Genomic DNA, 18,011 nt, shown 5'->3' with positions numbered 1-18,011 from the left:
AAGAATGCAGAGATTGAGGCCTCCCTGGTACAAGTTGACGTATTGAAACAAAGAAAGATTAATAGTTAAACTGTACCAGACCTAGATGAGCAGTGGTCCACGACTAGGCAAAGATCTGTATGCCCCCCATAGAAGATTAATGATAGAAGTAGCCCTCCGCAAAAGTCAAAAAAAATTCTGGGTATGACCTCCCCTGAGAACAGGGCGATACTAAGTATTGTACCATTCTTTACAGTTATAGGGGAGTAACATGTAGCTTGCCAAAGCCACAAGACTAAGCTGGTTGTTTAGGCAACCTAAATGTAACCTGAAAAAAGTATAAAAGCTAAAGCAGTTTCACTATTAAAATGAGTCCAGATTCACCCTCCAGTAGAGTGTGGTGTCTATCTGTTCTCCCTTGTGCTGACTCCTGACCCACCGGGAGGTTGCCTTCAAGACCCCTGACCCTCCTGCTGCTCATCCACTGTGGTGGTCCGCGGCAGTGAAGCCCAAGTGATGTCAAAAAAGGAAGAAAGGAAGAAAAAAAGACATCCTATGGGCATGGATTGCCTGTAGCAGAGGGACCGTTTCAGGAGCAAATGACCATTGTAGGTGGCAGCCACTGTGTGCACAGTCATGGGCGGGAGCTACCTGCTCTAGGGGACATATGTCAGACAGCCACTGGCAGGACTTCCTTCTTTCCTGAAGACAGGACAGTGTGGATGGAGTGGGGTCACAATCCAGGAAGGCAGGCACCAGGTGCTCCACCAGTTTTTTTCCCCAAGCAGTGCTCAGCTCTTTCTTACGGTGCTGTGGGGGATTGAACCTGGGTCTTTGACGTCTCAGGCATGGGAGTCTCTTTTTTTTTTAATATTTATTTTATTTATTTATTCCCTTTTGTTGCCCTTGTTGGCATGGGAGTCTCTTAGCATAACCATTACATTATCTCCTCTGTCCACTCTGCCTCTATTTTTTTAAATAAATAAAAGTACATATCTTGTCTTCTATTCCTGCAAAGCAGGTGCTGAGCAGTGAGGGCCAGGTGGGAGGTCAGAGGAATGGTCCCAAGTTGCTGTGGGGGCCAGATTTTGGGAAGGAGGCAGGGGAGGAGCCACAGGGCTTCTGGGAGCCAGGGCCTTCTTGGGCTGATCAAGGTACTGGGTGCAGAGTTTCCCTGAGCCAGCACTGGAGTTTGTTGGCAGTGGGGCTCTCCTGCCACTCCTGTGGGGGGGTCACTGAGGGCCCCCCTGTCCCCTGCTCTGTGTGAGGTCAGGTCCTGTGTGATACCCTGGGTGGAACTTTGTGAAGATAAGCCCAGCAGTCACACACACCCCTCAGTGCCCCCTCCCCCACCAGCCTGTCCCTGCCAGTGTCCTCCATGTCCCCTCCCACTCTGACAGGTAGGGCTGCGCTGTCTTGGCCTACACTGGCACCTGACTTTTTTTTTTTTTTTTATTTCTGGGTTATTGCTGGGGCTTGTTGCTGTCACTATGAATCTACTATTCCTGGTGGCCATTTTTTTCTACTTTATTGGTTAGGACAGAGAGAAATTGAGAGGGTAGAGGGAGATAGAGAGGAGAGAAAGATAAACACCTGCAGACCTGCTTCGCCCCTTATGAAGCGTCCCCCCTGAATGGGGATGCAGGGGCTCGAACCCAGATCTTTATGCCTGTCCTTGCACCTAGCAGTACTGAGGACAACTGGAATTATAGATTCCTCAATACATGAGGACCACCCAAAGTCAGGAGACATCACTCCATGGTAGAGTGGCCAAAGGAGAGGGCTGGGTATATGGGGCTGCTGGTCTTTGTGCACAGACTGGGCTTGATGCAAGGCATGACATTCCAGAGACATGGGGGCAAGCAATGATGGACCTTGCAGTTACTAGAAGTCAATATCTCCTTGAGGATGGCTGTCACAATTTTTCATCAACTCAGGAGGCCTGTGGCATCACCAGAGCCATCAGCAGGGCAAACCCTGCTAAGCAGGTAAAGGATGAGGGCAGGGTAGTTAAGGGAATGTTACCCCCCAAAAACAAGTGGAGGATTTGACTAAGATGGAAAGCAAGAAGAAAAAGCCACCCCTGAAAAACAGAAGCCGTTCAGTTTCTACAGTGCCTCCACCTGCCCCACTCTGCCAGCAAGTGCCAAGGAGCCCCCTGCTCTTTCCCAATACCTGAGCAGGAATGCCAATGTGAAGGAGGAAGAGAAAAGGTTCTCACAGCCCTAGCCCTTGCAACCTACAGGTGCAGAGTGCTTTTGCAATTGCTGTGGGCCTTCATGCAACCTGCCGTCTTTCCTGGAATGCCTGCAACACGCGGACACAGGCCATGTAGGAAGGAACAGATGGGACTGTAGGCTGACCTGGCTCTGCACACACGAAGGTGACGTGTGTGGCGTGGCGAGCACTGGTGGCAGGTTTCCAAACCCAGGTGGGGGTGAGAGTGAGTCAACAGGAAGAAAATGACCCCACTTCTGGAAGAGTGATTTAAAAAAACTCAGGGCTGGGCAGCTCAGATTACAGTGAGGGCATAAATAAGCAGTGCCCGCCAACAAAGGCCTGGTTTGCTAGGAGACCCTGGAGCCTGGAAAGAAGTGAAGGTGAGTGTTCCTGCCCTGGCCTCTCACTGCAACTCCCCAGAGCCCGGGAATGTTTCCCTGCCCATGTGGGGGCTGCCCCACCTGTGTGAAGGAAGCAGGGGGCTGTGTAATTGTTCTGGTCTAAGAGATGGGAGGTATGGGAGGTAAAGACAATAACTCTCTGCCCTCTCTCTCTATCTCTTATCTATTGCTTCTAATTTTTAATCTTTATTTATTGGATAGAGACAGCCAGAAATTGAGGGGGGAGGAGAAGACAGGGAGAGAGAGAGAGATACCTGTAGACCCGCTTCAACACTCACAAAGCTCTCCCCCTGCAGGTGGGTATAGGGGGTTTAAACCTGGGTCCGTGTGCACTGTAACGTGTGCTCAAACAGGTACACCACCACCCGGCCCCTCTTCCATCCCCTCTCTGCTCCCTGAGTTCAGTGGGATGCATTGGATCGACCTTCCCGTGGTGCATCTCGTGAGTACCCATTCATTGGGGAAACTGACGATCCTTCCTAGCCGGGCAAACACTAGAAGAAGTGGGAGACTTTTCAAGCTAGGAGGGGCTAGGTCAGTAGGCTGTGACACTCACGCAGACCCCAGACACTGGAAGCTTCAGTAGGAAGACAATCCCATCTCTCTTCTTGGTTCCCCCCATCCCTGATTTCTCCAGAAAGAAGGGAAACACTCAGACACTCATAGACCAGGGTACTAAATTCATCCCAGCAGCTTTTTATTTTTATTTTATTTTTCACCACAGTGCTGCTCAGCTCTGGCTTATGGTGGTACGGGAGACTTCAGAGCCTCAGACATGAGGATCTCTCTGTTTTCTTTTAATTATCTTTATTTATTTATTGGATAGAGACAACCAGAAATTGAGAAGGAAGGGGGTGATAGAGAGGGAGAGAGACAAAGACATCTGCAGCCCTGCTTCACCACTCACAAAGCTTTCCCCCTGCAGGCAGGGACCAGGGGGCTCAAACCTAGGTTCTTGCACACTGTAACCTGTGCAGTTAACCAGGTGTGCCACCACCCAGCCCCTTGAAGATCTCTTTGAATAACCATTATGCTATATCCCCTCCCTTCCCCTTCACTCTTTCACTTTCCCTGCTTGTCTTCCTCCCTTCCTGCCTTCCTCCCTCCTTTCCTTCGACAGAGAAGACAGAAAAGCATTGAAAGAGAAGAGAGAGAAAATGTGAAAGAAACCACAGCATGGAAGCTTTCTTCTGTGCATTAGGGGCTGGACTCACACCTGGGTCACACTCTTGGCAAAGCAGCACTGTGCCAGTCCCTGAGCATTTCTTTTCTTTCTGTCCCCCTGCCTAGGCCATGTCGCTTCTCCCCATCTCCCTGCTGATCCTGCTCACCCAGCTGCCAGGATCACTGGGAGCAGAAATGAAGACCTCTCTCCAGAGAATTACCACCAACGCCTGCACCCTGGTCATGTGCAGTCCCCTGGAGAATGGCTTGCCGGGTCGAGATGGACGGGATGGAAGAGAGGGCCCCCGGGGCGAGAAGGGGGACCCAGGTAGCATTGGGACCATGGGCTTGTCCCAGTAGGAAGGGATGGGCACTGGGATTGTCACTCTAGATAGTCGTCTGTGGGAGCTTTGAAGATGGATTCCTCCCTAAGGGCTGGGCTTGCCCCACAGACCTAATCTCCTGAGAACACTGATTAACTGGCCACCAGGGGATTCATTGCCTGAGTGCCCACGAGCCTCCCTACATCAGCTAGTTATGCTGACTCCTCTGCTGAGGTCTTTTGGTTCCTCTTCTGTCGTGACTGAGCAAATGACCACTATCTGGGCACTCTGGAACCCTGCTCCAGCACTTGGCAGCTGCAAGTCCTGATAGAACAGTGCCTGTGCAAGGTGTTAGCTACTTTTAATATTTACTTTGCCACCAGAGTTGTCACTGGAGCTTGGTGCCTGCCCAGTGGCCGTCTTTCTCTTTTGTTTTGATAAGAGAGTGGGGGTGGGTGGGTGGGTGGGGAGACACAGAGATGGAGAAACACCTGTAGCACTGCTCTGCTGGTCTTGAAGATTCTACCCCACCTGCAGGTGGGGGCCCAGGGCTTGATAATGTGTGTGGTATACTAGTTACCACCACCCAACTCCTTTAATATTTATTTACTTTCAACAAAGAGTTATTTATTTATTTATGAGAAAAGAGAGAACACCAGAGTATCACATCACTCTGGCACAATAGGTAGTAGAGATCCAGCTCAAAATCTCATGCTTGTCCACAGCTTTGCACATGGCGCAAAGAGCAAGCATTGGTATAAGGATCCCATTTTGAGCCCCTGGCTCCTCACCTGTGGGGGAGTCACTTCACAGGCAGTGATGCAGGTGTCTATCTTTCTCTCCCCCTCTCTGTCTTCCCCTCCTCTCTCCATTTCTTTCTGCCCTAACAAGTATGACATTAATAACACAACAATAACTATAACAACAATAAAAATAAGGACAACAAAAGGGAAAATACATAAATAAATATTAAAAAATGCATTTAACAGAAAGAAAAGGTCATAGACTTCTGTGTCAGACAGGTCTACTGGCTCTGTTTCTATAGCAATGACCACCTGGAACAAGTCATTTAGTGTCCCTGAATGAGAACAAAGTCTGCCACACAGTGGGGAAGAACTGAGTCCAGACTTTGCTTTTTAAAATTATTTATTAGTGATTTAATAATGATTAACATGATTGTAAGATAGCAGCGGTACAATTCCGCACAATTCCCACCACTGCACAGTTCCTACCACAAAGTCCAGTGTGCCATCTCCTATACTGGAAGCTTCCCTGTTCTTCCTCTGGGAGTATGGACCAAAGATCTTTATGGGGTGCAGAAGGTAGAAGGCCTGGCATCCGTAATTGCTTCTCTGCTGGACATGGATGTTGGCAGGTGTATCCATGCTCTACACCTGTTTTTATCTTTCCCTCATGGAGAAGGGTTCTGGAGAGGTGAGGTCATCTGCTCATGGAGGTCAGGATGGCATCATGATAGCATATGCAACTTGGTGGTGGTAAGATATAAAGAAAATTATTCAATAAACAGGAACACAAAGGTAGGAATAGAGCCAATGACTAGGGGTCTTCATGTGGGAAGAAACTAGGAAGTCTATTTTCGGGGCCCATGACTTTAGTAATTTTTTAAAATTTTCATTTATTTATTTATTTTTAATATCTTTATTGGGGGATTAATGGTTTATAGTCAACAGTAAAATACAATAGTTTGTACATACATATGTGTGCACTCAACCAGATGAGCCACTACCTGGCTTCTTACATTTTATTTTTTTTAAATATTAAAAAAATATTACTGGATAGAGACAGAGAGAAATTGAAAGGAAGAGGGGGAGATAAAGAGGGAGAGAGACAGAGAGACACTTGCAGACCTGCTTTACCACTCATGAAGTTTTCCTCTTGCAGGTGGGGATCAAGGGCTTGAACTTGGGTTCATGTGCACTTTAATGAGCCCTTAACCGGGTGTGCCACTGCCTGGGCCCCCATTTTAATTTTTATGATCTATTTTTATGAAGTTGAATTTAAGCTCAACAAAAATAGAATTTAATTTGCATTTCCTTGATGATTAGTGTCATTTCTTCAAATATTATAAACTTTTGTTTGTTTTATTAATGAGAAAGGGATAGTGAGAGAAAGAAGAGATCAAGCATCACTCTGGCATGTGGCAATGCCAGGTACTGAGCCCAAGACCTCAGGCTTGAGAGTCTCACAGTCCATTAAGCTATCTCCAGGGCTGCCATTTCCAATAGGTACTGAGGTCCTGGGAAGGGGAGAACTAGGAGTCTGTGAGCAGAATAATCACTGACAGATCGTCGGCCATGCAGACTGTGGCCTGGGTGCAAGGTCAAGGTGTACTGTTGGAGGAGTCAGACAGGTCTTGGTCTGAATCTTCCTCACTTCTAGCAAGATATTTCCTCACCTGTAAAATGGGGGTGGGTGGGGGGTGGGGAGAGCATCTACATCCTATAGGGCTCAGAAGGAATGAGCAACCAATGTGACTGACCCTGCAGGCAGCTGACCTCTTGGCCTACAGCCAATTTCATGCCCATTTCTTCTGCTGATACAGGTTTGCCAGGACCTGCAGGGCAGACCGGGATGCCTGGCCCAGCCGGCCCAGCTGGGGCAAAAGGTGAAAACGGCTCAGCTGGAGAACCAGGTCCCAAGGGAGACTCTGGACCACGGGGTGAGCAGATGGGCATGGAATGCAGGAGTCTGCAGGTGGTACCAGGGCCTCTGGGACAGGCTAGGTGGCCTGCAGAGAACCCACCCCAGGAAGCTAGCACTGGCAGCTCAGGGGAGACCAAGACCATTGTGGGGCATCATCTTTTGGATGCAGCTGCGTCATCTCATCAGGCAAAACCTCCTTCTAAGAAGAGGTGGAGTTGCTAACAGCCTTGGACCTTTCCCCCAGGACTCCCAGGACCTCCAGGTACGCCTGGCCCAGCTGGAAAAGAAGGTCCTTCAGGGAAGCCGGGAAATGTGGGAGCTCAAGGCAAACTGGGCCCCAAAGGAGAGCCTGGGCCCAAAGGTAGGAAGCTGGGTTATGACTGGACTGGGATGGGTTGGCGTGGGACATAGTGGCTGTTCCTATGTGATGGGAGACAATCTCAGAGTCCAGAACAGCATGTGGTAGACCCCAACCCCACCAGAGAGACTATCAGTGGTGGGATGGGGCGGGGGGTAACCCGGGCAGCAAAGAGTAACTTCCTTGATTTATTCTCACCCTAGAGGTGTGAGTGCCAAATTCCCCTACTGGAGAGGGCTTGGTGCTAAATACTCACCTCACTTTGTTCATTCCCCAGGAGAAGCAGGAACCCCAGGTATACGGGGCTCTGTGGGGGCACAAGGCCCCCCTGGACCCAAAGGGGAGAAAGGTGATGCTGGTGCACGTGGAGCCCCTGGAAGTGTGGGTGTAGCAGGTGAGTGAAGGGCTATGCTGGGGCTGGGCTCCTGGTACCCCACCTCCTGCCCCTGTCACCCATGAAGTCAGAGCTGCACTGCTAGCAACAGGGAGCATCTCTCCCAAAGAAGGTACATTTCTCGGATGTGAGATAAGTAGAGTGAAGTGAGCAGTGGGGAGGGTGTGCTGAAAAGGCTCATGGCTGGGGATGGGAACAGCCTAGGCAAGAAAGGTCTATTGCAGGGCAGCCCGCCTACTGGGAGGGTAGAATGCTGGAAAGTGCATAGAGCTCGGGCCAGGCACTGGCGCTCCTGGTTAAGTGCACATAGTATGAAGGGCAAGGACCAGCACAAAGATCCAGGTTTGAGCCCCTGGCACCACAGCTGCAGGGGAGTGGTGAAGCAAGTCTGTAGGGATCTCTCTTTCTCCCTTGTTGTTAAAATTCGGAGTCTCCAGCTGGCCGGGCTAGCTTCATAGGCGGGTAACAGAGACGACCAGAGACATACGGCTGGGCAGGGAAGCTGTATTTCTTTATTCAGGAACAACGATTCATAAACTAAACCAAACTAATCACCAAACAGAACTCTGCTGCCTCTTTCCCGTGGCGGTGCCAAGAACTCTCTCTAACTCTGCCACTCTGGAACTCTGTCGGGGTTCCTAGGGGCGGGGAGGCCCGCGAAACTAACAGGACTGATCCAATTCTCTTGGCGGGGGAGAGCTAGAACAAACCAATGTAAAGCATACAACACTCCCTCTCTCCCCTCCTCTCTCAATTTCTCTTTGTCCTGTCCAATAAAATGGAAAAAAATGGCCACCAGGAGTGGTGGATTCATAGTCCTGGCACTGGGCATGGAGCCCCAGTGATAGCCCTGGAGGGAAAACAAAAGAAAGAAAAGAAAAACAAAAGAAAGAAAGTGGGTACAGAGCCCACTCAACTCTCCTCTCTGCCCCTAGGAAACAGTGGCCCACAAGGTCTGCCTGGACCACCAGGACCCAGCGGCCTCCCAGGAGCCAAGGGGGACAAAGGTGCTTCTGGAGGTAAGGTCGCTACCCTAGCACTAGACATGAGGTCAGTGTGACATTAGGAGTGTAGCTCTCACACTTCTTCTTGGACTAGAATCGACTGCCCTAAGTGGAAGGTGTTTCCCTACTCTATCTGTCCAGCTCCACATTGTAATAGCAAAGTCAGTTCTGGCAGCTAACAATAGGGGAGGCAGAAGGTGCATGCCTTAGCTCTGTTTAGTGTCAGATCACACAAGGCTTCATCCTGACTTCATTCTTCTCCAGTGATAGTAGCCTGGCACTATTTTTCCATCTGATCATCAGGAAAACCACAGCTATTTATTTAGTTATTCCTTTTGTGCTTTGAAGGTTATCACTGGGGCTTGGTGCTGGCACTATGAATCCACTGCTCCTGGTAGCCATTGTTTCCATTTTATTGGATAGGAAAGAGAGAAATTGAGAGAGGAGGGGGAGATAGAGAGGAGAGAGATAGACACCTGCAGACTTGCTTTACCACTTGTGAAACTTCCTCTCTGCAGGTGGGGAGCAGGGGGCTTGAACTCGGATCCTTGCGTGAGTTCTTGCACTTCACACTATGTGCGCTTAACCAGGTACACCACTGCCCAGCCCCCATATTCAGTTATTCTTTTTTAATTTTTAAAATTTATTTGTAAAATAAAAATATAAAATATTGACAAAACCATAGGATAAATTTTTTTTTAAAATTCCTCATAATTTCCACCACCAGAGTTCCATATCCCATCCCCTCCTTGATAGCTTTCCTATTCTTTGTCTCTCTGGGAGCATGGACCCAGGATCATTATGGGGTGCAGAAGGTGGAAGGTCTGGCTTCTGTAATTGCTTCTCCAATGAACGTGGGTGTTGGCAGGTCGATCTATACTCCCAGCTTGTCTCTCTCTTTCCTAGTGGGGCAGGGCTCTGGAGAGATGGAGTTCCAGGGTACATTAGTGAGGCCATCTGCCCAGAGAAGTCAGGTTGGCAATATGGTAGCATCTGCAACTTGGTGGCTGAAAAATCACTGAGATGTAAAGCAGAACAAATTGTTTAGTAATCTGGAACCTAAAGGCAAGAATATAGCGGGTGAGATTTGGGGTCTCCATTTTGGAAAAAGTTAGTAGGTCTATTTTAGGTATATTCCAAGGGGCCCATGACTTTACTAATTTTTGCCTGAGCCTGACAGCTAACATGCAGGTGGGCCAAAGGCATTGTCTGGGGAGATGGTGTCAGGGTGGAAATAAGACTAAAAAGCAGGATCAGGGAAGAGAGTAGCTCCTACATCTGGGAAAACATATAAATATTGTTAACAATATCAATGCCATTGATATGATCTGGGGCCTATATTCAGTGCAGGAGCATGTGTAACGTCTGTATCCCTGTAAGTCTGAACTCAATATTCTGTGGCCATAGCTAGGAACATTCTAGGCTGCACCCATTGCCAGACCCATCTTCCTTGAGTGGTAAAGGATTTTGGTCTAACCTCCCTTTTGAGAATGGGGCAGTCCCTACCATTGTTGATTCACATTGAGGGCAAGGTCCTATTGGGGCCCACATTGGGGTCCATTATGTTGTTCCTGATGGAGATGAACAGTGACAGTGGAGAGAGGGATCTATTAGAGGTCTAGGCCCATCATGTCTGTATGATTCATTTATTCTTGCCAGGATCTTGTGCTTACGTGACTCCACTGCTCCCGGTGGGCTATCCTCCACCTTTCCAATTTCAGTTAGGAAGAAATAGAGAAAGAAAGAGAAAGAGAAGAGAAAATACAGTACCTCTCCACTGTTCACACAGCTTTCCTTTGGCTCCGTGCATGGTGCTTCCAGGTGGCTCTGGGGGCTCAAACCCCCGGTCCTCACACATGGCAAAGTGTGTGCAGTACTGGGGGAGCTATCTCCTGACCTCCTTTCCAATCCACAGGATAACTTTTTAAATACCTCCCATGGCAAGTCCTTGAAGATCATGCATTCCTGGCCTTATCCAGCCCCCAGCCCCAGCCTGAACTCCCAAAAAGGTGTTATGAGGTTCTCCAGACCTGGGGTTAAATTAGTATTTGGTTCAGTGTAACTGAGATAAAGAAACTGTTGGGGGGGGGGGTTGGTTAGAGGCTAGGTTTCCTGTTTTTGTCATTGACTTTTTCAGATAAAGGAACAAGGAGAGGTGGGGGTTGAGGGGAGAGAGAGAGAGAGAGACAGAGAGAGAGAGGAGAAGCAAATGGGTGGGGAGTAGATAGCATAATGGTTCTCATGCATGAGGTTCCAAAGTCCCAGATTTAATCAACCCCCCCCCCCCACCATCACCACCACTACAACCATAAACCAGAGCTGAGCAGTGCTCTGGTAAAAATAAATAAATAAATAGGCACAGCACCAGAGCTCTCTCCATTGTGGTGGAGGGTGGGCTTGAACCTGGGTTGAGTGCATGATGGAACAGGTGCCCTATCCAGGTGAACTGTCTTGCTGACCCTCCCAGTTTATTGCCAGTGGGAGCACAGGATAGCCCATGGCAGCAGGAGCCAGAGTGTCACCAAATGTGGGGCTTCCTGAGATCAATTCCAGCTCCTGATACCACCCCCACCCCCAATGTGTGCCTGTACCTGGGGCACCCTTCCTTGAGACCCAGGTTCGCAGCTGACCCCTGGCTGCATGGACTGATTTTCACTGGCTTTTTTCTCTTGCAGACACAGCTCTGAGGCAGCAGGTGGAGGCCTTACAAAAACAGCTTCAAAACCTCCAGGAAGCTGTCTCTAGAAATGAGAAAGGTGAGTTCCTTGAGCTGAACCCGAGGCTGGCACCCAGGGTTAGTCCCCTAGGTGATCAGCTGAGGGTAGACTGGGATCCTGTCTGGGACTGGAATGGGCTGGGCCTGAAGCTGGGGCAGAAAGTGAGACTAGGAATAGTACTGGGATGGTGCAGTGCAGACTCCAGGCTGCAGGCTGCAGGCTCCAGAAGCTGGTGCCAGTGGGGTTGCAGCCCATGCCCTGACTCTGTGAGCTGCTGGAAGCTTGGAGGAGGCTGTTAGGCTTCAAGACACCCCCTGGTGTCACAGCCACCTGCAACTTGAACTAAACCAATGCCCTGAGTCCATTGTAGTTTCATAGACCTTCACTCCTGCCTGCCCCAGGCTGGTCTCTGTGACAGGCAAGGGGCTATCTAGCCAGGAGTCATGGCTTACCTATAGGAGGGCACCTGCCCATGGGGTCAGCTATCACTGTGAAGCCCAAGCAGCAGAGACTTCAGACCTGAGAGGCAGGGCTGGGTTCCTACCCTTGGGGTGGGGTTCAAGGCTGGTGGGGACCTGGCCCTGGAATGTCACCATCAGGTGTCTCATCTAGACAAACCCTTAGATCTAGCAGACTCTGTGCATCTCTCTGGGTGTTTAAAGCAGACCCCCCCCAACACAATACACACACACACACACACACACACACACACACACACACACACACACACACACACACACCAATTCTGGACTCCTGGAGAGTCAGAGGCCACCAGAAGCACATTGCAAAATGCCCTGTCACTTTGGAATCACCCCCTCAACCCTCAACTACCCCAATTACACCCCCATCTTCCCCTTTAAGTCCATGTCTTCAGGCAGATCTCAATTTATTGATATATCAAATCTCTCTCCCTCTCTCACATACTCTCTCATTCTCTTTTATTGTTGCCAGGATTATCACTGAGACTTGGTGCTGGCACCATGAATCCACTGCTCCTGCAGCCATTGTTTTCTTTCTAACATCATCATCATCATTATTATTGTATAGGACAGAGAGAAATTGAGAGAGGGTGAGGAGATAGAAAGAGGGAGAGAAAGACACCTGCAGACCTGTTTCACCACTTATGAAGCATCTCTGCTGTAGGTGGGAAGTGGGGGCTTGAACCTGGGTCCTTGCACTTGGGTAGTATGTGTGCTTAACAGGGTGCATCAGTTTCTGCCCCCCTCAAATCTCTAATTAAAAAATGGAGAGTTTATAGAGATAGGGGAGGCAGCATAATGGTTATGCAAAAAGGCTCTCATGCCTGAGGCTCTAAGGTCCAAGGTTCAGTCCCCTGCACTCTGCTCACTGCACCTTCCCATGCAAGTGGCTTTAGCAGGGGCTCAGGGGACAGATTCTCCACAGGTGCAGAGTAAACTTTGGTCAGGGTCAGTGCCAAGGGTCACATGCCACTCCTGAGTGTGTGTCCCCTGTGGCTGGGTGGGCAAGCATGTGCACACCTGAATATGATCAGGAACCCATCTGCAGGAACATGGGGGAATTATGGCTCTGTGTGTTAATGCATATTTATATGTGTAGACACGAGCAGTCAGACATGTAGATGGGGTGGAGTGAGCGATGTTGCATCAGGTACACATGCAATATCATGAGATCCCCTCAGGTGCACCATCATGCACATGAGTGAATGGAGGCATAGACAAATGTGTTTAGGGTGGGGAGGCAGACCAAGTCCTTGGTAGTTACTCAGTTGGCCTGTGCACTGAGAAGTCAACCCTATGCCATTGTCAGGGGTCATTATGTTATATTCCTTCAGAAAACTAAACTTTATACTCCTGTTCTATTCTATTCTGCTCTATTCTGTCCTGTCCTGTCCTGTCCTATTCCTAGATTACCCCTTCACATTTCCTTGACTGAACTTTTCTGCCAATTCTGCACAGTGGTTGCAAAACTAGTTCTGAGAGCCAGGTGGTGGCTCACCTGGTTAAGTGCACACATTATAGTATGCAAGGACCCAGGTTTAAGCCCCTAGTCCCTACCTGCAGAGGGAAAACTTCACAAGTGGTGAAGCAGTGATGCAGGTGTCTCTCTATCTTCCCCTCTCCTCTCAATTTCTCTCTGTCTCTATCCAATAATAAATAAATAAAAATAATTTTAAAAAAGAAAAACCAGTTCTGGCATATAATGTGAATGTCTAAGCTCTGCTTAGTGTCGGATAAGACAAGGTCCAGTTCCTAACTGTATTCCATTACATTTGATAGCTGTGTGGCAGCCTCTCTGGGTCCTAGTGACCCCACCTGTTACAAGAGCCCACCAAGCCAGCACACAGGGACAGCTCTGGAACCGATGGTTTGCTTTTATCCCAGTAGAGGCCCTGATAGCCTGCATGGGCATCCTGGCAGAGTTCAGAAGCCTCAGAGCTCCCCAACTCTGGCTCAGTGATACCATGACTTTTCACCCAGCTCTCCTCTTCTCCTAGTGGAGCTCTTTCCTAATGGCCGTCGCGTGGGCAACAAGATCTTCAAGACCGGACACTTTGAGAAAACGTTTGAGGAGGCGTGGAAGGTATGTGCTCAGGCTGGTGGGCAGATGGCCTCCCCACGCTCTGTGGCTGAGAATGAAGCCTTGCAGCAGCTGGTCATAGCTGAGAACAAGGCTGCCTTCCTGAGCATGACAGACAACAAGATGGAGGGCAAGTTCATCTACCCCACAGGGGAGCCCCTGGTCTACTCCAACTGGGCCCCAGGGGAGCCCAACAATAATGGCAATGGAGAGAACTGTGTGGAGATTTTCACCAATGGCAAGTGGAACGACAAGAGCTGTGGAGAGCGGCGCCTGGTGATCTGCCAGTTCTGAATCATTCCAGGTGGTGGGCTGACTGGCAGAGAGGCGCAAACCCAAGGCCTCATAATGTCCCATTAAAGAGGTGATGCACTTCTCAGAGGTGGGGGTTCCTCTGTTGAGTTGTGTGACCAGGCTGAAGGGTCAGGCTCTCTCCCAGACCCTTCCCTCCCTCAGAGCATAACAGGAAACTAGCTTCCTATGCAGAGGGAGGCCTGTTTGAGGAAGAGAGCACCAGCCCACTTTCTAGATGGCAAAGGTAAAAACTGAGTCTTCCAGACCTCTGTCCATCACAGTGCTCCCTCCTCGGTCTTTCTCTTCCTGAAACCCTACGTTACGAATGGTCACTTCCTCTTCCTTCACACTCTCTGACCTTCCTGGCAACTGGAATACCATTCTTGCCTGCTGTTATCTGAGCCATACGGTGGTTCTCTTGGTTTTTTTTGCAAATCTTCCTCCTTTCTCCTTTTCTATTCTAGGAAGTGGAGTGCCTGAGTGGCAACTCTCAGTCCTTGGCTCCAAAGGTGAGCTCACTCCATCTCATGCCTCCATATTCCATGTCCAAGCTAGTGGCCCCCATGAATACACCCTGTTCAGGACCCTTCCCTGAACCTTGAGCTCCTGTAGCTAATGCAAGCTGGAGACCTCCCTATCCCCAGCTGGAAGGACTCAAGGTCTGTCTCTTGTTTTAAAGCCTTAGCCCAAGCCCCTGCATAAACACAGAGGGGTGTCATGATAGCAAGCCATGTCAATCCACTTGGCCATGAGCCAGGTTGTGTGCCCCCTGCCCCCTGGAAATGCCACCTCATCCTTTCTGTCTATGCCCATTGTTGCTGCCAGTTGGCTCATGGGAGTGAGTAGAAATTTCCCAGTCTCAATTCCTTCTGGAATCTGATGTACAGAGAAGGTTCAGTCACACTTACATGAACCCCCCAGCTTTCTACTTGCCCAGAGGTTCCAGAAATATTTTCCACTCTGCCTCCCAGATAATCTAGCCCAAGCCTCTTCCTCCTCCTTGCACAGACAGACATGGAAACCCAGAGAAGAGAGAGGATTTGCCCAAGGGCTCAGGGAGTATCAGTCCCAGAGCCCAGTCAGGACAAAGGACAACTCATCCCAAGGTCTATGTTTCCACTGCAAATGTTTAAGTGTATTTAGGTAATTTAATTTAATTTCATTTTACTTTACTTTGTGTGTCTCTCTCTACCCTTGTCCCCTCTCTCTTCTTTTTCTACCTCTCTCCAAAATGAATTTTAAAAATTGGCCACAGGCATATGCTTAACAATGGGGTGATTTTATTGATACATTGCTGTGAAGGTGATTTTTTAAAAAATATGTGCTTATGTATTACAACAGCCACAAGCTCACAGGAAAACAGGTCCCTCCCCTGCCCCCTACTTTCAACCAGACACTGTCCTCTGGCCTGTTTCTGGCCCTTCTTCAGTGGAGCTCCCCCCGTCCCACACCTCTGCAACATTGGGGCAGCCACATCTCATTTCAAGGGCAAATCATCTGGAAACTTCTCAACAGCTGCCTGCTGAGACTTTTCTCCTGTTTCTGACCAAAAAAAAAAAAAAAAAGACTCAATTCCCGGCAGCTCCTGAAATGTAAAGTCAGTTACACAATCAGGAGCAAACAACCCACGGGCAAGAGGCCACACCTGGACACACTTATGAGGGAGATTCAAAAGGTCTTTTCATAGAAGCAAGGACAACTGCATCTAATTTAGCCAGAGACAAGTATTGTTCCAAGAACTGGAAGGGGGCGAGTTAGCTTAAGAAGGACTGAGGGGAGGTCAAACACCAGGCTCTCTTCCTGGTGCCACTGGAAGCTGCCACACCACTGTTTGCATCAAAAGCCAATGTGCAGAGAGAGGCAGTTGTTTCAGGGAGTTTTTACAGAGATGTGTGTGTGCGTGTGCGTGTGTATGTGTCTTAGAAACTGGGAGATCTGTTTCAGGGCAAATAGAACCAAGGCCATCAGATCTTTCTGCTTCCTGGACCATGATATATCTCTGAAAATTTTCTTCCTAAAATCAAACTTGCAACAACTTTCCTCTTTGCCTTAAAGAGCCAAGGCAAGAAAGAAAGAGGGTGGAAGGGAAGAAGTCTATGATGTTGTTCCTTCTGTTTCACACATTCCATGATAGATAGCATATTAATTATTCCTTGCAAAACAATTCCCCAAGGACCTTCCCTCATTTCAGTTTAATACTATTTTGCCAAGTCTGTTACTTCTCAGAGCCTTAGGCATGACAGCCTTTTGCATAACCATTCTGTTGACACCCTCACCCAGTGTCTTGGTTCTCAAGGCTCTAGTTACTAAGTCAGCCCACAACTCACTGAACAGCCAGTGGAGAGCCCCCCTTGCTTGCTTTTCAAGAATTCTATCATTGTTCTGAAACCCCTGGATCTAAAAGGCAAAGACAGACAGTGAAGTAGCTCAGGTCCTAATGGAATTCTTAATCCTACTTGCTTTCTGGATGTGGAATGGTATCCTTGCCCTTTTCAAGTCACCTCTGTTTTTCACTCTAGAGCAAAGAAACCAGGTATGTCAAGCATTTATTTAGTGCTGGTGAAATAGCTCACTTGGAGAGTGTGCTGCTTTGTCATGGGCACAACCCAAGTTTAAACCTGGACCCCCCACTTCAGCAATTGGGTGGTGATACACCAGGTTGAGTGCACATGTTACAATGCACAGGTTCAAGCCCCTGGTCCCTATCTGCAGGAAGAATGTTTCATGAGTGATAAAACAGGGCTGCAGAGCCTCTCTCTGTGTGTCTCCCTCTGTCGCTTTCTCCCTCTTTTTTCAAATATTTTTAAATTATCTTTATTTGTTGGATAGAGATAGTCAGAAATCGAGAGGGGAGGAGAAGGTAGACAGCGAGAGAGACAGAGAGACACCTGCAGCCCTGCTTCACCACTCATGAAGCTTTCCCCCTGCAGGTGGGGACTGGGGGCTCAAACCACTACCCAACCCCTCTCTTTATCTTCTTGCTCCATCTCAGTTTCTCTGTCCCTATCCATTAAGTAATAAAAATAAATAAAATATTAAAAAAAGAAAACTTCAGTGCTGTGGTGTCTTTCTTGCTGTCGCTCTTTGTCTCTTAACTAAAAACAGATGGAAGCAGCAGTTCTCATGGATGTGATGGCCTTGCGTGCTCCTCGTCTTGGAGATGAACAGTAGAATTCTCCTCCAGTAGTGGGCCTTAGAAGTGTCAGCAAGTAGCAAGTGACCTATCAGACTGCTTAGCCAGGAGACTAGAGGAGAACCAGGTCTTTGTGTATCTACCATGCTGCTCAGAGAGCAGTTGCTTCTTCCAACTCTTTAGTCTGATGATTGTAACCACCAGGCTTCCATAGGACTAAGAGCAGGTGTTTCTGGTAGATGATATGGTTCCCAGTGATGTTTCCACAAGAGGTTTCCTGAAGACAGCATTACCCTGGGACAGGTGTCTCTTCTGGGTGGTAGCAGATAAGGATCAGTGTGCATGTCTAAAATGCCCTCTTACCCTAAGATACGTGGGGCACATTGTCCCAGGGCTCACCTGTGTCCACTTAGACTTGGAATAATATTTGAGCGTCATTCCTGAAACAAGTCTAGCCCATCCTTTCCAGGTACATTTTAAATATTAACAGACTTGGTCTTATTTTACTTAATCAGCCTACTTTGTCATTACGACTACCCTACTGCTCCCATTAATTTTTTTAATTAGTGGTTTAATGATGATTTATAAGATTTTAAGATTACTAGAGTATACTTCCACACCAAACTCACTACCAAAGTTCTGTGTTCCTGGTACCCCAAGGATATCCACCACAGTTCTCCCAAAGTCTTTCTTTCTAACAGAGGTTGAGAGATAGAAGTAGAGAGGGAAAGAGGAGAGATACACAGAGAGAGACTTGGAACACTGTTCCACCACTTGTAAAACTTCCTCCTGCAGTTGGGG

At 48.6% G+C, this 18,011-nt stretch overlaps 2 protein-coding genes across 3 annotated transcripts in view; one reads left to right on the top strand and one right to left on the bottom strand.

The window, feature by feature from the left end:
• Positions 1–2,207: 2,207 nt before the first annotated feature.
• On the top strand, positions 2,208–14,164 carry SFTPD (surfactant protein D). 2 transcript variants are annotated; one of them, XM_016192832.2, is made up of 8 exons: positions 2,208–2,579; positions 3,891–4,092; positions 6,651–6,767; positions 6,996–7,112; positions 7,387–7,503; positions 8,439–8,522; positions 11,183–11,263; positions 13,701–14,164. In XM_016192832.2, exons 2-8 carry the CDS (start codon positions 3,894–3,896, stop codon positions 14,075–14,077), a joined length of 1,092 nt encoding a protein of 363 aa, XP_016048318.1. In that variant the 5' UTR covers positions 2,208–2,579; positions 3,891–3,893; the 3' UTR covers positions 14,078–14,164. The 2 variants fall into 2 exon arrangements, with proteins under 2 accessions (XP_016048318.1, XP_016048320.2); XM_016192834.2 differs by lacking the exons at positions 2,208–2,579; positions 3,891–4,092 and adding an exon at positions 5,315–5,521.
• Positions 9,193–18,011, bottom strand: part of LOC103123160 (mannose-binding protein A-like) — a 38,643-nt gene continuing 29,824 nt past the window's right edge. Inside the window, exon 5 of the mRNA XM_060193861.1 lies at positions 9,193–9,514. Within this exon, the coding sequence (XP_060049844.1) occupies positions 9,216–9,514 (299 nt within the window). The 3' untranslated portion in view covers positions 9,193–9,215. The remainder of the gene's footprint in view (positions 9,515–18,011) is intronic.

The sequence above is a fragment of the Erinaceus europaeus genome, chromosome 1 (assembly GCF_950295315.1).
Source record: "Erinaceus europaeus chromosome 1, mEriEur2.1, whole genome shotgun sequence".
NCBI lineage: Eukaryota > Metazoa > Chordata > Mammalia > Eulipotyphla > Erinaceidae > Erinaceus > Erinaceus europaeus.
Note: the sequence above shows the minus strand (reverse complement) of the source record. Positions and strands in the feature narration are given on the sequence as shown.